The 20,972-nt window shown below is 43.3% G+C and overlaps 1 protein-coding gene across 2 annotated transcripts in view; it reads left to right on the top strand.

The window, feature by feature from the left end:
- The window catches only part of LOC124155544 (RNA-binding protein fusilli), a 304,754-nt gene that overhangs the window by 100,346 nt on the left and 183,436 nt on the right, over window positions 1-20,972 (top strand). For both annotated transcript variants that reach the window (XM_046529454.1, XM_046529455.1), the window contains exon 3: window positions 13,019-13,343. In XM_046529454.1, coding sequence (XP_046385410.1) covers window positions 13,019-13,343 — 325 coding nt within the window. The remainder of the gene's footprint in view (window positions 1-13,018; window positions 13,344-20,972) is intronic.

The following is a 20,972-nucleotide window of genomic DNA, read 5'->3' on the forward strand; positions in this document are numbered from 1 at the left end:
CTCTGTGGAGAGGGGTGGGAGTTTACCATAATCCTTGAAATTGACCTTATACAACCTTTTTGAACAATCTTTACCCTTCAAGTCCTAAAAAGTTTGAGATTGATTTCAGCGCTTAATTACGACTGTTTCGACTGAAAGTGGAAGTTGGTTTTTTGCTATTATCAGAAGACGTAGCTGATTTAGGCTAAGAGCTCATTGATCCCATCGTCAGTGACTGAGGGTAAACTTTAGGATACGAACGCAAATGAGCGTATGAGAACCTTTTTCTATATTTGAAACGAATGTACCATGAGCATTATAAGTTATAATATAATTCTTTGCTTTTCTTCAATGAATAAAGTTTCTTCTCCTGACCTTCCTTATTATAACAACAATTCTTTGCGTCAGCAGAGTGTTGTATTTCATTTTTCGCCGTTAATGCCAGAGTTCTTTCTCAATAAGATTTAAGGAAAATATCCTTTTATGTAATTTTTTCACGAAAACAATCGTTATATTCTTCTTGTCCTGCGTGCACGTGGTGATTTAATAATTATAGTTTCAATGTCACATGCTTTCTCTTCCTTCCCAAAGATTTCCAATATTGGGGGATTAGTCGACTACTTGTTGTTGTCAGCTTCCTTTTCTTAAATCTGCATTGGGCTTGTTTTTCTTTTCCCATGTATCATGCGATGATTATATCAGTGGGTCCCATCCGGGCCATGCACGTGAGTGTCACTCAGTGGACGCTGCAGCTACACGGGCGCTTAAATAGCAGCAGGATGTGGAGGAGCTTTCTCGGAGAAAACGCTCTCTCTCCCCGCACGCGCGCTGTCATTTCCCTTCCTGGGGCCTTTGCCGCTCCCTTTCTCTCTCCCCGACCCACATCTCCCCCAAATCGACCCTTCCCCCCCTCTCCCAATCCCACCAATCTCCGCCTTGTCCCTCGCGGTGCCGCGGCCGCCCGACGCCCCCGTCATCCATCCTTCCCACCACCTCTTTTCTGCCCCTCTTCCATTTCGCTCCTCTGGTTAGCGCTGTCCAGGTGGGATTTATTCCGGTTATTATTAGCTGTTCCTAGCTCAAGTTAGATAAGAACTTTGTTAATTTCGCCGCTACTGTTGTATTATCTTCTCTTGGCTAGCTAATGCTTGCTCCGACATGTGTACGAAGGTGAAATTGCGTGGCATAGAGCGGTGAATTGCTAGAACACATCCGAGAATCCGTGGACGTGAGATGCCAAAATAGCCCCTGTTCTGATTTCGTTCGTGCATTCCCGCAATTCCACGCCATAAAGAGAAATTAATGAAATTCTAATCTGCGCAATTACGTGCTCCGTGTAATACGCCTTTTAGCGACGAGAGAGCCAGAATAAACGCCCTGACCAGCGTTTCATTTTATGACGAAAACGACATCATCCACTTCGTGGTCCTCTTCGCCCTTCTTCTCCTTAGTTCCCTCTCGTTATCTTCTGTTTCTTTTATAAATATTTTGTAAGGTCCCGCGATGTGTTATTTATTTATTCTGTTTTGCGAGATCATAAAACTTTCTTCTAGAATTTGCTGTTATGCGTCAACTGTGTTGTTATGAAATTTCCTTGTTGAGATAATGGTACAGTATGTTCTATGACGTATCGCATTTTTTTCGTATTTTTCCCAGCTTATGTGGAGTAATGATAGCTCTTAAGATACAGAGAATAGACGTAATTTCGGGTCGGAATCTAACAAGACGATGTTCTTATTACAGTTTTTACCTCATACGGCTCCAGTAACGGTTCGAAGAACTTTATTTCGATATTACTGCCGATTCCCGGCGATTTATCGAATAGGCGATATGGTTGTACGGATTAATTTTATATCGCTCGGAGCGTTTATCGGCCAAGTGTTCTCGCCCTTCTTCACAGCATTTCCCTCTTGCTCCTTGCCGCTGTGCATCTTCCCTTGGAGTCCGGGGATCGGAACTTGCCCCTCCTGGTCGGGGCGGCTCACCGGCCTGGTGCCGGCTGTTGGTTCATTGCCCTTTTGCCCTGCCGCTTCTCACGGGCCGCGTTTCGGGCCCGCGACGGCCCAGAGAAGTGCCGCGACTCGCTTTTCCCTTCCTGTCTGTGCGGAGAACAGCCGAGATTGATGCCCACTCACGCTGACGCCTCAGAGTGGGTATAAATCCACTCATGTTGACTCTCTGTCGTGGAATATGTTCGTCTTACGCTTATAGTATGTTTCGGGACAGGCCGAAAGAAGTGAAGACATGAATCATTTAGCTATATCCTCGCGAAAATCTCTTTGACCAGTTTCTAATGTTCCTTGTAAACTAAATTTGGAAAATTATAAAAATAAAAGTATGTGAATATTGTACAAAACAATTAATGTTAATTAGGTGAGGTACTTAGAATAAGCATCGCAGGTGGTGTCAATTGTTGAAGAGCAATAATTAATGATGGTTTTGAAGATGGCTTCAAGCCTATCACGGTTTACTTGGAGAAAAATAAACGTAAAAGAATGTTGAATGAAACTGTTCAGTACTGCCTACAGCATAAATCGTAAAGCCGAACTTTTATCAGAAATCAATAAAAAATGAATCCTTTGGAAAGTCACTGTTCTTTTGTGCGCATAAGGTGTAATGAAGTGAAAAAATCAAATTTAGTGGTTTAATGTAAAAAATCCGTTCTTATTTTCCTTATAGTCCGCGGTACGGGGGCATCCTCAAAATTTTACGGTTCTTTTGCGACATTCAACATATCAAAAATTTGGACTGTGCGGTGATGAGTCTGTCAGAGAGGAATTCTTCCTCTATAGTTATCTTAGATGTTTATGCGTAACGGTTTCCATCCGTATCGCTCGTTCCCATATTTTTTATCCCACAAAAATTACTCGGTGAGTCTGAAGAAATTTTCACTTGAAAAATTCTCGGGGACAACGTATCCCGCGGTGGTGATGAATATGGCATCCCTTGGACTGCAGCTCATGTTATGCGGAAACGGCGTGCCGCGAAGTCTCCGCGGGCCCTCCGACATCTCTTCCCCCGTCTCGCGGTGAGGAACTGTTCTCGGGCGCCCGCAGTTGTATGAATCATTTTGTCTTTCACTTTCGCGCCCCCATCGGATAAGGGAATCACGAACGGTAAATCTCATTCAGCGAGGTTCGCGCCGCTTTGTCGTGACGGGAAAGTTTTTGCCGGAATATCCTTGACCACCTGGAAAAAGGTTTATGATATATTACTTGAGTATCTGTCCCCTAACCACAGTGTTGTGCTATTATTTAACTTATAAACGATATATTAGCTGTGAAATCAGCGGTATAAGCCGAGGTGCTGTGGAACATTATAATATAAAATGATGTATGCAAAGAATGTAGTGTATAACCACTTTAATGTCGACTCTTACTACTAGTTTTGAAGCATTCATGCGTCATCTTCGGGTACTCCTCATGGTTCTGGGTTTTGGGAGTTTTTATTCCTGGTGTGTAAGCATATACAGGGTGAAGGGCGGGAAGGGGTAATTGGGACAAGAGGGATAGTATTGAGGAATGGGATTCTGAGTCATTCCTCTTTCCCACCTTGAGCATCTTTTTGTTGGTGGCATTATCACCCTGAAGCTATGGCGTGTCGAAATCCAATTTCGTATCAAAATTTAAATTTTACTTCAGTATGGTGAATTTTGATTCATGAAAACATTTGGTACTGGAACTCAGGTAAAATATTTATCTTAAATGGTCGAAACGTCTTCGTCGGTGGATCATACATTACTTCGTGATGAAAAGGCCGTCTCCATCTATGCTCCCTCTTATTCTCAGACGTTCGTGTGTTTTTCTCCGAATCTGGCTCGTGAATTTCATTGATGCATTAGCTAAAATGAGAAATCCGACCATGGACTTGGGGAAGAAAGATCTCTCAAACTTTTTGCCTCACGTAAAAAAACTGACTTTTTCTTTTCCATCCCGGAAATATTTACCCTCTTGATTTGTCTCGCTGAAAAAATATCTTTATCATATAAATTTTCCTTTCAGTGGTTTCAAAGTTGACAGCTTTTCTTTTCCAAAATGTGTTTCGCGTCTTTTGGAGTCCACTCATTTGCATCGTGCGTTTCGGATAGGAGTCCCCAGGGACGGTCGACTTACTCCCCTCACCCCCTCCTTCCCTCTCTTCGTACTTGTCGTCGTCTGTCCATCGCTCTTCCTTGTTCGCACCATTCCTCCTCCACGTCTGCCCTCCTCAGCCACTCCTTCATCCCAACCATCTATCTTCTTCCTTTGAAAAGACGCGCTTTCATTCAGCCCAAAGCCTCTTGTCTCCTTCTTCCCTGGTAACATTCTTCTCTCTCATCTTGCAGCGTATCCTTATTGTAGCTGAAATGTAAGGATTTCTCCAGGTACCTACTCAATCAAATTCTAAATTGGTGCTATTATTATGCCATCTGTAGACGGCGCTGAGCGAAATCTACGTAAAATTCTATCCACAAGCTTCACCATACGCTTTTAACTTCTTGCCGAACATCTAGATCAAGTGGACGGCTACAGCGTGCCTGCTGTCGTTGGTGATGATAATAGCTTTTGAACCTTTCTTTCTGTCATGGAAAACTTTGTACGTCAGTAAGTACATTTTATCGTGTAGTTAAGTATTGAGAGCTCATTGTTTTACGGTCCGTTGACTAGGAGTTGACCAATTGTTATTCCTCTCCATAATGGCCCTCTTTCCAGTCAAGCATGCATCCACGCCAATCCCTTGGGGAGCGTTTCTTTTGTATATCCAAATCCATACCCTATTCGCAATTTAATGAAAAAGCATTTTTTCACTTTTCCAAACTTAAAGAAGAAGAGTTTTTCAAAGGTTTCGCGTCGTTATGTGCAGCTTTTCTTAAAATCTCTTCTTTGGGTGGAGGTATTCTGCCCCGCCCACCTTCCCCACCACATCGTATGTCCGTGGTCCCCGCGTGGGCGAGGACACTCGCAAGGTGCCGATTAGCCGGCCGTCAAGACAGCCGCTCTGGCGTCTACGGCTGCCCTGCGTGGTGTCTATGCTCTCCGCCCCGCCCCCTCTTTGCACTATGGTCTGGACCTTATCTAACTCTTGAGGATGACCCCACTGATTGAGGAAATCCTCTCCCTGATTGCGTGTAGTGGACGATTTCTGTAGTTATTTCGATTTATAATGCCTACTAATGACGACTTTTGAGGGAGATTACCATCTATCTGGCTGCTCCAATTAATCGCTAAGTTCGCGGCGTGGCGATTGCAGTCCATAACCTATGATAACCGTTAATTTAAGGCATTCGGAGGTGTTAGTTAACAGAGAAAGCACCTTAGAAATTTTGTTTTGCACCTTGCAGTATGTAGGTTGAATGAATATTCATGAATGTATTATTGCTATAATGTTCCTAAATTGGCACGACTATCTTAGTGTCCCAATCTCATGCTTTTTGGTACAGTAATTAACGTAGTTTCATCGCGCCCTTGCTTTTGTTAGTGAATTGGAGGCGTAGCTTGCTTTGGAAAGTTGCTATTCACTCAATGATTGCAGATTGGGCCTTTTTTTTTAGATTTTGTGAAAATGATGTTGGGTAACTCTGTGAGTTAAACTTTATGATTTTTTTGTATCTGCTCTGATCTTTATTTTAATACACTAGTGGTAATTAAATTACTTCGTGTGCGTCACCCCTAATTAGTTCCTCGGGTAATTTGAGGTGTGTCTGCAAATTTCTATGAAATTATTTTTCTGTTTGAAACCGTTTGTCAGGCAGTTTTGGTATCACGTCGTGGGACATGTTTTTTCATCGCCCCACAACACATCTCTTCGCGATACCGCATCTTTCCTTCAGCTCGTGTGCTTTTACCATCGCCGCTGCATGGCTGCTCCGCGGCGCGCAGACTGTTCTCGTCCGATGGCGGTGCGCGCCTTTGGTGATGGGAGTTTGCGGCACTCCACGCATTCCGCGACCCCTGCACCCCCCCACCCTTCCCCTCAACACTCGCTAATCCCTCCTCCCCCGTCTCTTCTACCTCTTATAGCCTTCATGTACCCCTTGGATCCCTCACCACTGCTGTTGCCTTCCTGAAACGGCATCCTTGCCACCGATCACGATGCTATTACATCCACCATTCCCCTCAATCCTCTGCTACTCTTCCTTGTTCTCCCCACTACATGATTCCTACGTCTGTATTGTCGTTCTCGCGGTCAGACGACAATTTCTCGTGGTTAATCCACTCCCCTGCACTTCAATCCTTATTTTAATGCCTCTCCAATTGCCGTTTTCCTTTGCTTCCTGTCCTTTGTTTTACTTATTAATCGTCCTAAGATTGGTTCGCCTCTTGTCTTCGTTTCTCCCTATACCACTAAGTTCATTTTGTTGGATGAAAAAGATATATTTTTAAAATACTGAATAACGTTTAAATAGCATCCGAATGTCGTCGTTAAATGCATATCAAAACCTTTGTGTAGTCCAAACAGTATTTTGCAGTGGAAGTGAAAGCTTTCTTTTTCTCCCATGCTCGATGTAATACCAATTTAACATTGTTTACGTGTTTGCCCCCAGTTTCTTTATTCCCTTTTGCTCTGCTTCCTGCTCTTCGTATCCTTCTTGACTTGCCTCAAGTACTCTATTAGTATTCCATTTTTATTTGTTCGTCCCATAATTGCTGTCTCTCGTGATGTGGCCAACCCATCGTTTTCATCCTTGGCGATTGGTTCCCCATAGTAGGTTGGCGATTGGTTCTCCATAGGGAGTCCAAATGCATGCTGCATGCTGGTGATTGATCACCCCCTGCCAAACACCCAAGAGGTGGCTCGCAGGGTATTATGTAGATGTAGATGTACCTTTTTTCCCCATACGCTTTTGCATTCTTCCTCAATTCTTTTTTTCCTTCCCTCCTTTGCAACGCTGGTTGCTGGCCATCCCCCAAATCTGCGTTCATTATTGTTGCGCTTAATATATTAACCAAATCCAATGAAACCCATCGTTTTAATCGTCTACTAAGCCATATAACGATTAATTGCGCAGGTTAATTGATATTAGGTACACGGTGCTTAGTTGAATCAGCTCCAATTAGGTTGTCAGACGGGGATTACTTCGCATCGTGTCATTTTCTTGCTATTCACTGCTTCTTGATCCGTTCAATCTATCTTGCATAGCATTTGTCCTTTCCGTTAATTTTACGTTAAGCTATTTAAGTTGTTAGTCTCTCGATTTTCAGTTCTCCCTGATTTCGCATTTACGGTACTTACTTGGCAAAACTACCTTGTAATTAGATCCCAATTACAATTTTTTTCAGGATGTAGCAGGAAATGAATGCTTTCCATTCTGTTTTGCTCCAATTACTCATATAACTCATTCTATCGGTTTTTTTTGTTCAAGGATAACAACTCTAGATTATATGGCTTAATCGATTTCTAATTTTACCAGTTTCTAGTGCTGTAAGCTACTTCTAGAGAATTGCTGAAACCGTTCTCTCCATCTTTAAGGCATGTTATCTGGGGGGAGCTGCGTAGTAGCAAGTGCCCAGCTCCGTATGTATGTACGTCTATGTCCACGTAATACCTGCGTGCTACCTCCAGCGTGTTTGGCATGGGTGAATTTTAACCGACACTATATTTTATAAGTACGCGCTCTTATTTTTATGAATGAATCATTGTATAACACGTGCAGATGTTAGGGGGTGAACTGTCTCCAGGCATGCATCGCTCCATGTAATACATAAAAATGAGGGTGAACTGCCCTTTTAGAAACATCAAAAATTCCCACAGAATGGTAGTTTAGTCATGCCAGGTTAGTTTTGAACATGTTCAGACTGCCTGCTGTCCTGGAAAACCTAGAACAGTCATGGAATTCTCTTCGATTGGGAAAAGCCATAGAATATTCAGGGAATCATGATTAAAAAGTTTACTATTCACGCTGCTGTTCACTCCGAAATAATACTGTCTTCATCCTTCTTTTAAAACAAATGCAATGTTGCTCCTATTACATGCTTGTTGAACGTATGAAGAACTTAAGTGGAAAAATGGGCAAAAAATACTCGGAAAATTTGGACAAGTCTTGGAATTATATGTCTCCAACACATCGGACACCCTGTTTTCGTATTTACAATCATCATGAGAATACTGCAGCAAAGAAAACCTTCCCTAATACTTCAATCATCCGTATGTGTCGGCCTGTGGGCCACTTCCTCGTATATTTATCGATTCATTGTCTAAAAGACCATTGATGTTAGAGTTATTCCGTGTGAAAGAGGAGATCCCAAGTGCTGGGTGTCCATTCTCGATTGAGGGACTATCCTTTCATCCATCCTCCTCCCTTTTGCATTCTCTCGCATCTCCCAACTTTTCCCTCCCTCCACTCCCATCCCCCCCCACTTCACTCCCCTCCGAGGCCTCTCGACTTCCCGAAGGCGAACGGCGTCGCAGCGAACAAGTCTTCGGCCGCGCCGGAGTTCATCGCCCCCTTACGTACGCGAAGGGAGCCTTTCCATTCCCCCCTCCCTCTTCACATGGCTTCCTCATCGCCTCCACCTCCATCCTTATTGGCTTCCCTCCCAAGTGGTGCCCGTGCCTCATGACTTTCTTTAAGGCACCAAATCCCCCTCTCCCCCACTTTCCTTCTCCCTCCACATCTCTCTCTCCTCTTTGATGGATAGAATTCCTTCGCCGTTTCTTCCCCCCTCCCTATCCCCTACGTTCCTTCCCTGAGGGCTCTCGGTGCCGCGAGGGAATAAAAGGGTTCTGTCTCCCCCTCCTCCTCCCCCCGCTGCCTCCCCCTCCCTCCGTCTCGCCCGCTGTTGATCTCTGAAATGGGTTTGTGTTCCCTCCGCAGAACCGTGGTCGGCCAATTCGTTCCCGAGGCGCTTGCACGGGAGAGGGGTGTGGGATGGGGGAGTGGTGCTTTTATGCCTTTCCATACTACCGTTGAAATTCCTGCCAGGGATTTCTGTATTACGTGTTTGCTGGCACTCTTGACCTTTCTTGTCTTCGCCATATGTTGCTCCCTCACCATACTGGTGACTGGGACCTGAGCGTTGGTTTTGTGTTTAGCAACTCGCCTTGCCCTTACCGGGGACTCACGGGCGAGGAATGTGGATCCGACAGTCTGCTTGCCTTTTCGCTGGTGCACTCTGTTTGAGTTTAGTTTTCGAGTCTGTAAATCTCTCTTTAAAGTTGTACACATGTTCGTCATTTTGTCGACTGCTTGTGATATTTCCATCAAGAACCTTTCTCGACGCCTTTTTTAATTGCAGCTGTGAATGCTTGTGGTTTTTATTTTTATCTCCGTGTGCATCACTGCCCTTCTTCATAAGTGTCCTTAGCGAGCTTAGCTGAGATTTCTTGTGGAGTATACTTCTGAAAAAAGTGCTAGCACTAGCTGCTTTTAATGACAGCTCGTTAAATTTCCTTGTTCTGTAATTTAAGAGTGCATAGGTTTTCCCTTAGCCCGTCGAAAACATATTTTTGTTCAATATTCCCATTATCACTTTTGTTTTAATGTGGTTGGGCATTATTTCTCGTGAAAAATTCTTCTGCTGCTTTCATCACATAAGGAAGGACGTGACAAAGATAGCAGTTTTTTTTAAAGAAATCTTTCCGAGGTTAATGCTTTTTTCATAGTTTGCCAGTAATCTCGAACTTCATTATTTTATTCTTCAGTGGCAGTTTTATTGTTTTTTTTCATTCATAAATAGCACTTTGAACTTTTCTTTCAAACTAAAAAAAAGTCAGTTGAAGTGCGATTAAATCTTAATTTTCACCGACATTATGTCGCAGCTCAATACATTTTCAACTTTACCAGTCCTTTCTAATACATCCTGTGGGGTATGCAATAATAGGTTCTTTATAGCTGTCGCTTCTGGTAATTCAGGTTCTTCCAGTCAGGCAGGTTAGGTGTTTGTATTTTAGATTATCGAACGTTTTTCTCGTTTAATACAATCAGGAATCGGTCGCTTGAAATTTTATTTCAGCCATGATCAGACGGCAGGGACGAATTTTTATTTTTGTCGTTTTGGAATGGTTCCTACTTATGTATCGTAAGTTCTAAATTGGTGATTTTATTGAAATATTGTTGCTGATAAAGGAGGAATTTATTCTCATGGTATATACTAAATAAAGTTCGTTAAACTAGAGATACGGATTTTTTTAGCCATAGGAATATTTTGAAAGTTATCGAAACTTCCACCTCAAAATATTTGATTGTCCTCACTTCATTTATTTTTTAAGCATTTATCTAAGGGAGTGAATATTCCTTCATTGGTTCCCAGCATTAACAATAAGTTTCTTTATTTACAGTTTTGTGATATTATTTTTTAGATGTTTAGCTCTGAATTAAAATTATACCCACTGCTCTTTTCCGAGGAAGCATATAAAGCGTGAAGCATTTTGAATTTTAATGAGCCGGGAATAATGAATGAGACCTATGTATTCGGGGTCTGGAGATGAAAATGGACGTGAGGCCCTTGAGGCTTTTACTCCCACTGAATCGCCTGCGTGGTCTGCCTCCTTACCCCTACATTATTTTCCTCCTTCTATTTACGGCGGCCCTCGAATATGGCAGTATCGAGGAGATTATGGTTCCTCATTTCTCGCCTTGTTTTCCCACGGATTTTTCCCAACCCCTCTTCCGCCCTCTTCACTTGGACCCAGCCTCTCATTCGTGTTCCTCGTGACGGGGCCATTGTCTCTCTCCCTCGATCCATTCCCTCCTCTGTTCCGGTGTTCGCGGGTGCAGACGATCACGGAGGCGCAGGCCGTCTTTTTTCCTTCCGCCTTTTCACCCTGTCCCTCCGACGGCTATTGCCGAATGAGCCTTGCAGTAAGGGGACTCCGCGGCCGTGCCTCTTCTTCCTACCATTCGTCTCCCTAGATTTGCGACTTCTCCGCACTCCGAACCCTACTCATCATCATCTTTGCCGAACCCACGCTCGGGGTAATGGTGTAACCGATTCTGTTCACGGTTGATGCAGACGGAGTCATGCATGTCTCTGTGATGGGAGGATGGCGTGGATGCCTCCAGAGAGGACGTGATTTCAACTTTCGAGGGCCCAGCTAAACGACGACGGAATGCATTTTCAAAGTATATCTTAAAGTTTTAGGGGTTGTGAATATCTCCAAGGTGGTCATATTTTCCATGGTGGGCGTATTCGAATTCAAAATAAAGTTCACCCATGGACCGGGTTTCAACATGCTTTTGTCATCCTCAGACATTAAGACTATATGTTTTGTTCCAGCCAGGATGAATAAAAATATTTCTAGTTGAAATATATAGTTTGCTCCTTTCCGTCTTTAAAAAAATGTCAATTCCAGCCCTCCGAATTAAATAAACGTATTACTAACGTGTAAAATACTCGCCCAAGTTATTAGTTAATAATTAATTTGGTGGCAGCGAATCCCGGACTTCCCTGAGGTTAGCATTTCAGTAGTTATTGACGTGAATGACTCGAGCTAATTGTGTATTTTTTCCCTTTGTACATTTCAGAAATGGATTTAATTTTACGGCCGGACTCCGATACTGGAGGCAATCATTTCCATTTTGATCATTTTTCATTGCAACTTGAATGTCAACTAAAATGATTGTCAGATGTTGTATTTTTTTGTTGGCTGCTATAAATGTGCTCAATGTCTTAAATATTGTACTTGGAGTGTAACTAAAAAGGTAGGAAATACAAATGTTGGCTCTGCAATATATTACCCTTGACGTTTCGCGTCTTGATGGCTTCCATTTCTCCGCCTCCAATTTAAAGTGCGCCGCACGGGGTTTATGGCTTTTGAGGAAAAAAAAGCGGAGCGACCAGTACTCGCGTCTTGGGAAAGCCTTTTCAATCGGTTCGAGCGAGCTGCCCGAGAAGAGACAAGTGAACTTTTATAGAACCTGCTGTCCTCCTCTCCGCTCGGCCGGTTTTTTTACACGTGGATCGGCGAGGAGGTTCGTTCTCTGCGTTTCCAGCCCCATTGCCAGGCCCTTCTTCCCGGAATGATTCCTTCCGAGATTTCTCCTCCCTATTCCCTCCGCTTGGGCGCTCAAACATGCAACAGTTGGTCGAAAATATTGCTGCCTATTAGAGTTGCAAAGCTGGTATTGACCCTGTTTGAAACATTGTTGCTCAGATGTTTCTCCCTCGTCCATTGAGATGTCGTACTTTCCTAGGACTGCCACGGATAGTAACAGATGTGCCATCAATGTTATTACATCTACATCTACATAACACCCTGCGAGCCACCTCTAGGGTGTTTAGCAGGGGGTGATCAATCACCAGCATGCATTTGGATTCCCACATGCACACCACACCGTCCAAAAAATGTCCCGTATAATAACAAACTATTCTACTATATGCTGTTAGAAATAGAATATTGAATTGAAATTAAGAAACGTGCATTAAGTTTTACATAGGTTAGTAGGCTACACTACAAGTCATGCAATCTATTTACGAGTTCTATTGCTGCCGTTATAATCTCTTAATATTAATCGCAGCACTCCCTAGGTCGACCAAATTGATGTATTTTTTTCTTTTTTTTCCCCATTTCTGGTTTGGTTGTGTTTGTCCTTGTTTTCCTTTTCGGCATCTAACTAGTTTTATGCAGTTGCATCTTTCCTCGATGGCTGCGTGCTTGAAGAACCATACCTATGCTGGTATGTACTGCCTAGTGCGTCAAAGAAATCTGAGTAGGTGTATAGCTTCGCACATTCTTCGTATCCGGTTTTCTCCATCTTTCCTGGTTTAAAGAGCTCTATGGGAGCGGTACACTTTTAAATCGCTGTGGACGAGTTTTAAAATCCTTTCCCCCAAATCATGGGGTCGAGCCATGGCTATTTGGAGGCCGAGTGACCGAACCCTTCCCTTCCATCATCCGCCTTTTCCACCTCTGGATTTTAATCCTCCTTTTGCCGTTCTATATGGCGAGGGTTAGCGTAATGATATCAAAAATGCCTCTTTATTAAATTACGTCTTAAGAATTTTTGAAACGGTAGTGGATCTGGTATACATACTTATCCGATGCCCTCCGTTCGTCTGTGTGAATGATTGCTTATCCTTCCTCTGGTCTAATGTCTATGTTTCTCCCGCTTTGTTTGCAGTTCGACGAGTATGGCCGCTCCATCCTGGGCCACGAGGCGTTCCCGGCCGCCCGCACCAGCAACCACTACGGCAACTCGGAGGAGGGCGTCGCGGCGCACTCGAACGGCGTGGACGGCTCGGCGGAGGACAAGGGCGCGCCGGCCGGCATGGTGCTCGTGACAGACGGCCAACTGCCGCTCCGCCAGTGCCTGCACCCGGAGGTATCCTCCAAGTGCATCGACCTGCCCCCCTACTACGACTCCTTCTTCGATCTGCGAAAGGAATTCGCCGCCTTCTACCACCACTCCGCCGACGAGATCACCTCCTTAAGGGATATGATTGACTGTATCCTTTTCTCAAACAGTTCTATGTCTAATCTCATTGATTCAAATGTCTTGAAATTGCTTGGCTCTTGCAAGCTGTAACCTGATGTTTTATACTATACTCTAAAATTACTTTGTTTGCATTAACTTGCCTTATATATTCTAATAACTTCAGGCTTTACTTTGTGAAACCTCTCCATATTGGAAGTAAGGAAATCTAAGGAACCTTACAAAGTTTTATTTCTTTACTTCCTTATATATTCTCTCTATCCCTTCTAAAACAAGTCATTGTTGTTTTTATTTCCATCTCTTTCAGTGAAAGGTACTCGTTAGTTATTTTCTCCTACGAATTTCAAAACCTAGCGTGCATGCTATTTACAAGGTTCATTAACCAATTAAAAGATGTTTTAATGTGTTATCCGATGTATATTGTTCATGATTAGTGCTGTTCCCCTCAGTGCAATGTATCACCATCAACGAGCAGAGGAAGCTTTCATGTTTCTTTTAGTTTATAAAATGGTATAGGTACTGTTGAAAAATCATTCACTCCAGTTGCACTTTTTCGCTCATACTTGTTTATGGGTCGGTGCAGATGTGCGTTATCTCGGAACATTATAGGATACTTTGTCAATAACAAAAATCGAATGTATTTACCGCGTTGTCATCAAAGTCTCGACCCACCCGTGTTGCATTTGTCTTACCGTCTGTCTTTGGATTTGAGAGTGGGAAAAACTGTGGATTTTTGCTTGGAGATAAGTCTAAGTTTACCACGGAATGCAATATTTGCCTTCTTTCTCGAATCCCACTTTTCGAGCGAGTGAATTTCACTCAAAGTATACACTAAAATAAATGTGGCGTTACGGTTTTCAACTGAAGGGTATTCAAGAAAGATTCCTGTTGCGACACCTTAGAGAGAGACTGCAAATCCTCGAGGACTTAATTGCTCAGCGGGATTGCCAAATTGTGTGAGGTTTACGGCCGACCCTTATGCGGTCGTTCAAATCTCCGATTCGCAGGTCTCCCTTCACCGCTGACTCGTCTCGCCCATCCGTCTCGCGAAGGGATCAGCGTGACAAGTGAGAATCCCACACCCGCAAATAATCGATAGCAAGGATGGTATACTATTCGCCTGCCATACCTTCGAAGTATTTGATAATATTACTTATTACTGCTTTCTGAGACTATATATCCTATTTATAATGCAATAGTTCAATTGCTCGTTCAGAACTGTGAGTTTTCACGTGCAATTACCAAAACATTTAGCATGGAAGCATACAGTTTTAACTCCAATTTCTATGGATCCCAGTTAATAATAATACTTTTTATTCCACCTTCGCAAAATTTCAGGTTGCACAATTTGATCAAATTTTGAAGGGGGAATATTGGTTCACCCAGACGATATTCTTCGCTGAGGTTGTTATCATCTAATATTAACTAGCCTCCGCTGGTGCAAATATTTTTTTTTTCGTTCACCGTGTGATCAAAAATCACTTTTTGATTTTCACCGTAGTGCTCTCAAAACAACACGAGTTAAACATATCCAATTGGAAGAACATATGTTGAAATTGTTCCTACGTGATAATGACATTCGTTTCATTACTTAGTGAAACCCACCGGAGAGTGTCGATGTAATTGCCCCCCCCCCCCCCCAATATCTTGCGCCCCCTACGCTTCGCCTCGATCTTCCTCTCCCCATCTGCCCGATGCCTTTTTCGGTTCACTGTTATCCCGCCGTCTGCGCGAGAGCCGGGTCACGGCACACCGAGCCTTTCTCTCCCCCGATGGCGATTAGGGTTAGAAGGGGGTGGAGGCATGTAAAGCGGGCGCCATTGCAATTGCTGCTCGGCACAGCGTCATCCCCTCGCCTCGCCACCACCCTCTGCAAATTGAGTTGCAGGACTCTCAGCCTTTGAGTGCGCAGGTATCAATTAAGAGTGATGAGCGTATCTTTATGCCGAGTCCAACTCCCAAACCACGAGACTTCTCATTGGGGGCGATCAATCGTTTTCTTTCTCGTTCAGGGAGAACATTTCAATGATTGAGGGAATCGCTCCCCCAAGAATCTAAGGGATGACGATCCGCGGGGAACCCATGCATTAGGCCCAGGGTGGCTGAGATGGTGGGACCCGCGCGGCCTCACCTCTTGACCGCATCTATGTACTTATATGCAAAAGGGTGAGAACCGTCGATTTTTCGTGCCGCATAGTATTAGCATAGTTCGAAAAGTAGGCGACGGATCGGTAAACAGAAAAATACGGCTATATTTATAGTTTAAAAATTTTCGCTATCGGCTATTATAAGAAAATGGCGAACGAGCCCTTCATTCCGGCATTTTATGAGATGGGAGAAGCTTAACTCGTAGTTTAAATTCCAAGTCTGGCTTCTCTTGTGCAGTGCTATATTTAATGGATACATAAGCCTTAATCAAAAATAACTCACCACTACTAGATACACTGATATTGATTGAGTCGCATTGAAATAAGAAATTGAAGGAGGGATTCCCCCGAGGAAGACAAAGAGACGTATAATTATGGTAAATCTTGCTGGAGATCCGTTGGGGAGCAAAATAAATGACTTAGAAATGGGAGAAATGTTTAGCTGCAGTATCCCAACCTTAGGGTTCTATCAATGGTAGTTTTTCCTAAATTTCGCCTCGCATCTCATCATTGACCATGTCTGGAGAATGGATAGAGTGAGTTTTAGTGTGCGAGTAAACTTGGGGAATGTTGATAGCTATCGGAAATGCCATCGGGGGTGAGTGGTCGAGCGGAGAATGGGCCAGAGGGAGAGGGGATTCCACTCCACCACCGCCCTTTCCTCTGCACCTCATGGACGTTGGTTGAAAGTGTGTCGACTATCCGCGCATGGAGTTCGCCGCCCGAGTGGAGATTGCGAGGCGAGGGGTGGCCCGAGGCCTTGCCGCCCGCCGCGGCCAACGGAGAGAGAGAGAGAGAGGCTGTAACAGCTCTGCGTAATCGGAGCCCGAGGGCCCGACACGGAGTCCATTGACCCATCGAGGTCTTCCGCTCGAGCTCAATTCGTCCCAACGATTCCTTTTAGCAATGAGGATCAAGTAGTGATGCATAATGTTTATTGCAAAATTTTTTTTTTTTCAGGAGTCCACGGATTTTCTCGTCAGTTGTGTCGGAAAAGAAGGATATGAACGCATAAGTAGTTTGTAAAGGCTGAACCACACGTTCATTTCATCACGTACAAGTCCTGGGATCTTTACATTTACGCTTTTTTATGGAAAATAATTGTCTAAGCTATCTTTACTTAATCACTAATCTCATCATTTTCTGGCTCACGTTTTAGAATGGCTTCTGTTTTCATTCCCTGGCGGCAAGACAATACGTATTTGCTGTCCGAAATTGATTAACCGCTGAGATACTCTTATACTTACAAGGACAGAATGCATGGTGGTCTCAAGTATGGGAAAAAATTTGGGTGTTTCCCATCATTACTGCTATCACTGACGTTTTACGTACAAAATGATCTTGTTATTCAGGCCTTAGCTAGACCAAGGCTGTCTTCTTGGAACCCAAGATAGTTAACTTACTTCTGTGTTTGGGTAAACTTGTCTTGTATGTGATTTCCGTTTTCTATGTTTCCACACCTGAGCCACTCCCACCCTTGCTTTTCTTTGGACTGAGTTTCACTTTTTGATTCTCAAATTGAGATTACTCAGGCGCAACATTACGGAATTGGGACCTGGTTTTGCAAAAAAGGGAAATGTTTCCCGCAAGTGCTAAAACATGCCTTAACTTCGGTTTCAATGATCACTTAATTGGCAAATATTTTTTTATTGGTAACATTTATGTAAAATTCGAGCCTATTGAGGTATATTTCTTCTTCTTGCGTTTTTATCGTTTTTGTGGCTCGGTTAATATATATTACGAATCCTTCTAGCACCTTCTTTAACCGTCAAAGCTCCTCCAAATCCTGGAAGAGAGAGAATTTTTCATAAGAAAAGAGTTGTACGGAAGCCAATCGGAAATACTATCCTCCAAATAAGTTTTCCCTATTGCTTCAGCTACTACTACTGTTACATCCAGGATGTTTTATTTCCTTATTAAATTAATTTCGGAGTGTTTTCTTTAACGTTCACTGGAGGTCGATTTGGTTGGCTTTTCTGCTCCTCTTGGGTCCTCCACCGGGAGGGTCACTTCATTTGCGTCAATCGCCGACCCGAACAGTAATCCTATGCATTGAAATACGTGAGAATAGTCTACCACATGATGCCCCTAGACAGCAACTGATATTTCATTTCATCTGGAAATGACTGACATAATGCAAAAAAATAACTTATCGAACCCGATGAAAATGAGACATAATTTCCCATGCATTAGCATCCACGTGATATAATGCAATCATAGGATTTGAAGAAATCTGAGACCGTTCTTGGAGAGGGAGGAGGAGAGTGGCGCCCGATCACTGGGGTCGTTGCGCCATTGCTAGAGATACTAGATGAGTGATAGGGAAAGGAGGCACTTCGTAATTGGTTCGCGGTCGAATCGAGTCTAGTCGCTAGGAGACCTGCGTCTTACCTACAGTTCTTTCTGTAGCCCTCAGGAGATAATTCCCTTCTTTTTATCTCCACTTTGAAAGTGAATATAGAGAAAAAATCGACCCAGTTATTTCTTTCATTGGCTTTGCACCCTTCAAAGTGGCAGCCCTTCACTGGTACCCGGGAAAATAGTATCGCAGTCATCAATATGCCCTGGCCTACTAGTTGAAGTCAGTGCACCGACCTCTGTTTTGTCGCGCTATAATGACAAACGGGAGGTCTTGCACATGGTCTTGCAGCTCGGAGGCATATGCTTTAAGCTCATTCTTCCGGAAATAGTTTCCTTAATCCACTCTATGGATACCGATTTTCTTATTGCTGGTTTTGGAGCAGTTAGAGTAACTTGGAGGGTGTAATGTCTACATCCAAGCGAAAGGTGTAATGCCTACGTCTATTTTGTGTGTCCGTGAATGAAATATAAGGCATTACATTGACGGAAAAATTGTTGTGCATAATTATTTAATTTCTGTCACTTTTTATCGTAAGAATTCTTCAGTTTTTGTCTTGATATGCACGAAATTCTGCTAATGCCATGATGAAGGCGCTTAGCTTAAAATATGATGCCAATGTCTTGTCCTTATGTTATATGGTCGTCGTTAATTTTTAGAGTAACATAAATTTATTATTGTTCTCTCAGCAATTTACCTTTCATAAGGTCTGACCCACTTACAGGCATCATTGTTGTAACCATTCACCAGCTCATGAATAATACTCTGCGTCAATATATTTCTTGACTCCTCCGATCCAATGTCCCAATCATGCGCTTCCTTTTCTTCCTCCAAATGTATTTATTATGCTGGGAACGGTAATTTTATGATCCCGTAGTTTTCTTGAGGCCGCTTTCAGGTTTCATTGCTCGTGTGTGTGCGTGGTCTCAGCACCCAACCTATCTTCTGCCTTTCAGCCCATGGGATCGATTTTCTTCTCTCTTCTCCCTGGTTATAAATATGCTGAGAGTTTCCTGCATGGCGAAACGAGCACCACGCACCACCTTTTGAATCCCACTCGTCCTCTCCCTCGGACCTCTCGTCCACTCGCGCTGCTTCGCCATATCATAACAGGTATTCTAGCGGTGAAGATAGGCTTAAATGGAGCATTTTGCGTATCACCTCGTCCCGTCTTTAATTTGGGCATAAGGCATATTACCATTCATTCCACCCATCTACCCTGTTCTCGTTCTCCTCCATCCCCGCTTACGTGACATACTTCTCTCTCACGGTTTTAAGCATCCCCTCTCCGCTTAGCAGGGATGGATAAAAGGTCGTTGTTTGGAGAGGGTGGGCGGTTCATCACTTTTCGCCGCGCTTTGGTGGGATGCAATACCCCTCAGTGCTAATGCATCTGTAAGTTTTCTTGAATATTTCACTATTACTTATACCGCTAAGTAATGGTGGAATAAAACTTATAATGTAATACCTCAGAGTTAATAATTAGTTAGTGAATTTTGCAATGCATCTGCTTAGACAAATGGCTTTTTAGATATTCTTCAATGATGTTTTTAAAAGATTAGTTTTTATTGCCGGCATCGATAGCGGCGGGTTTAAGTCCTATCTGGCCAAATCGAAGGTCGCAGGTTCGAGACCCGCCTTGGGTTTCCCCCATTCTGGGCAAGGGTGTTTGTAATTTTCATATTGTCATTCGTTAGATTTCCCCGCTGTAAAGGCCATATACACACGCTGTTTTCGGGTGAAGACAAATAAAAATAAATCATCTTAGCAGGTTTCTTGAGCTGATTTATTGATCTTTAAAAACGTTCAGTTTTTATTGCCAGCCTCAGTTGTGGTGGGGTACAATCAGAGCTTGCCAATCGAAGGTCGCGGGTTTGAGTTCCGCATGGGTAGGTCCTGCAATAAGTTTGTTGAGTAGGTGGGTTAAAGACTTGCATTGGCAACGTTAATGATTACTATCTTTTTATTTTTCCATATATTTTGGGAGGAAAAGATGTGGGTGTTGAGCCCGCCATAAACAGCCTCTGTTACTTAGCAACCACTCCATTTTCACGCCCTCTATCTCCTCTAGCAATTTCATCTCCTCATCCCCAATGTCTGAAACTTTCTCGTTCCTTTTTCTGTCTCTCAGTCCATCTGTGGATGGTAAAATTAGAAATTTCCTACGGTCGCCATTCCGTCGGTGCGATATTATGAGGGACATTTTGGTAAGTGCGTCAGTCCACAAATGTGCATATTCCCAAACTTGTCTCGACGATCCAGTTAGTTGGTGAGAAGATTGCGATCTAGTCTGCCGGGCAAATCGGATAGCCCACATGGGCCCCGTCGGGGATATCGGGAGGAGAGCCTTAATGGGGCCATTGTCAGACACATTACTTTCGAAAACTGACGCTCCAAGTGGTCTCGAATGCACATTTGGACGGTCATGAAAGCTATGGCAGTCAACTTTCGGGAAACTAGAGCTATTTATTTTCGGAAATGAAAGGAGTACGGCTCTTGTTGAGCAACCGTTGAAACAGCTCCGATGAAGCGTTTCCCACGGTGTCCTGTGTCTAGTGTCTTTGGAGCGATGTTATTTTTGGTTGGGTCTGGTTAAATTCTTGAGGTGATTTTGGAAATTACCTCATGTCGCTACATCTCATTAACTCACCGTATGGATTCGTGTTGTAATTTTAGGATTTAGGGAATAACTAACGAACCGCAATTTCTCTCTGCGTCATTAAAATTTCGCTTCAAGAAGTGACCCTGATAATTTCGAAATGTGCCTTACAATGGAAAGGTTGTCTTGCTATATCTCGATGTTTTCATTTCTTTCAATTGAAAGGCTTGGTAGATTCCAAGTTAGCATATGGAGATTCATTAATTCCATTCCGTTGGGAGACACTTTTCCGTAACCCTCCCTCTAGTTCGTTAGGTATATATTACTAGCCATATCCCGACATATATCTCAGCTCTGGAAGTCAAAAGAGTTTCCGTCAAAAAGTTTGTTGACTAATAGTGACACCATAGCCTACTCCAAGGACTGTTTAATTATGAATTGAAAAATACGTGCGCAACATAATGTGTATGCGTATGGTGGTAATTGTAGTTATCGAATGTATTCACATGGGAGCAGTATTACATAGAAATTTTTTGT

The sequence above is a fragment of the Ischnura elegans genome, chromosome 3, assembly GCF_921293095.1.
Source record: "Ischnura elegans chromosome 3, ioIscEleg1.1, whole genome shotgun sequence".
In the NCBI taxonomy this organism is placed as follows: domain Eukaryota; kingdom Metazoa; phylum Arthropoda; class Insecta; order Odonata; family Coenagrionidae; genus Ischnura; species Ischnura elegans.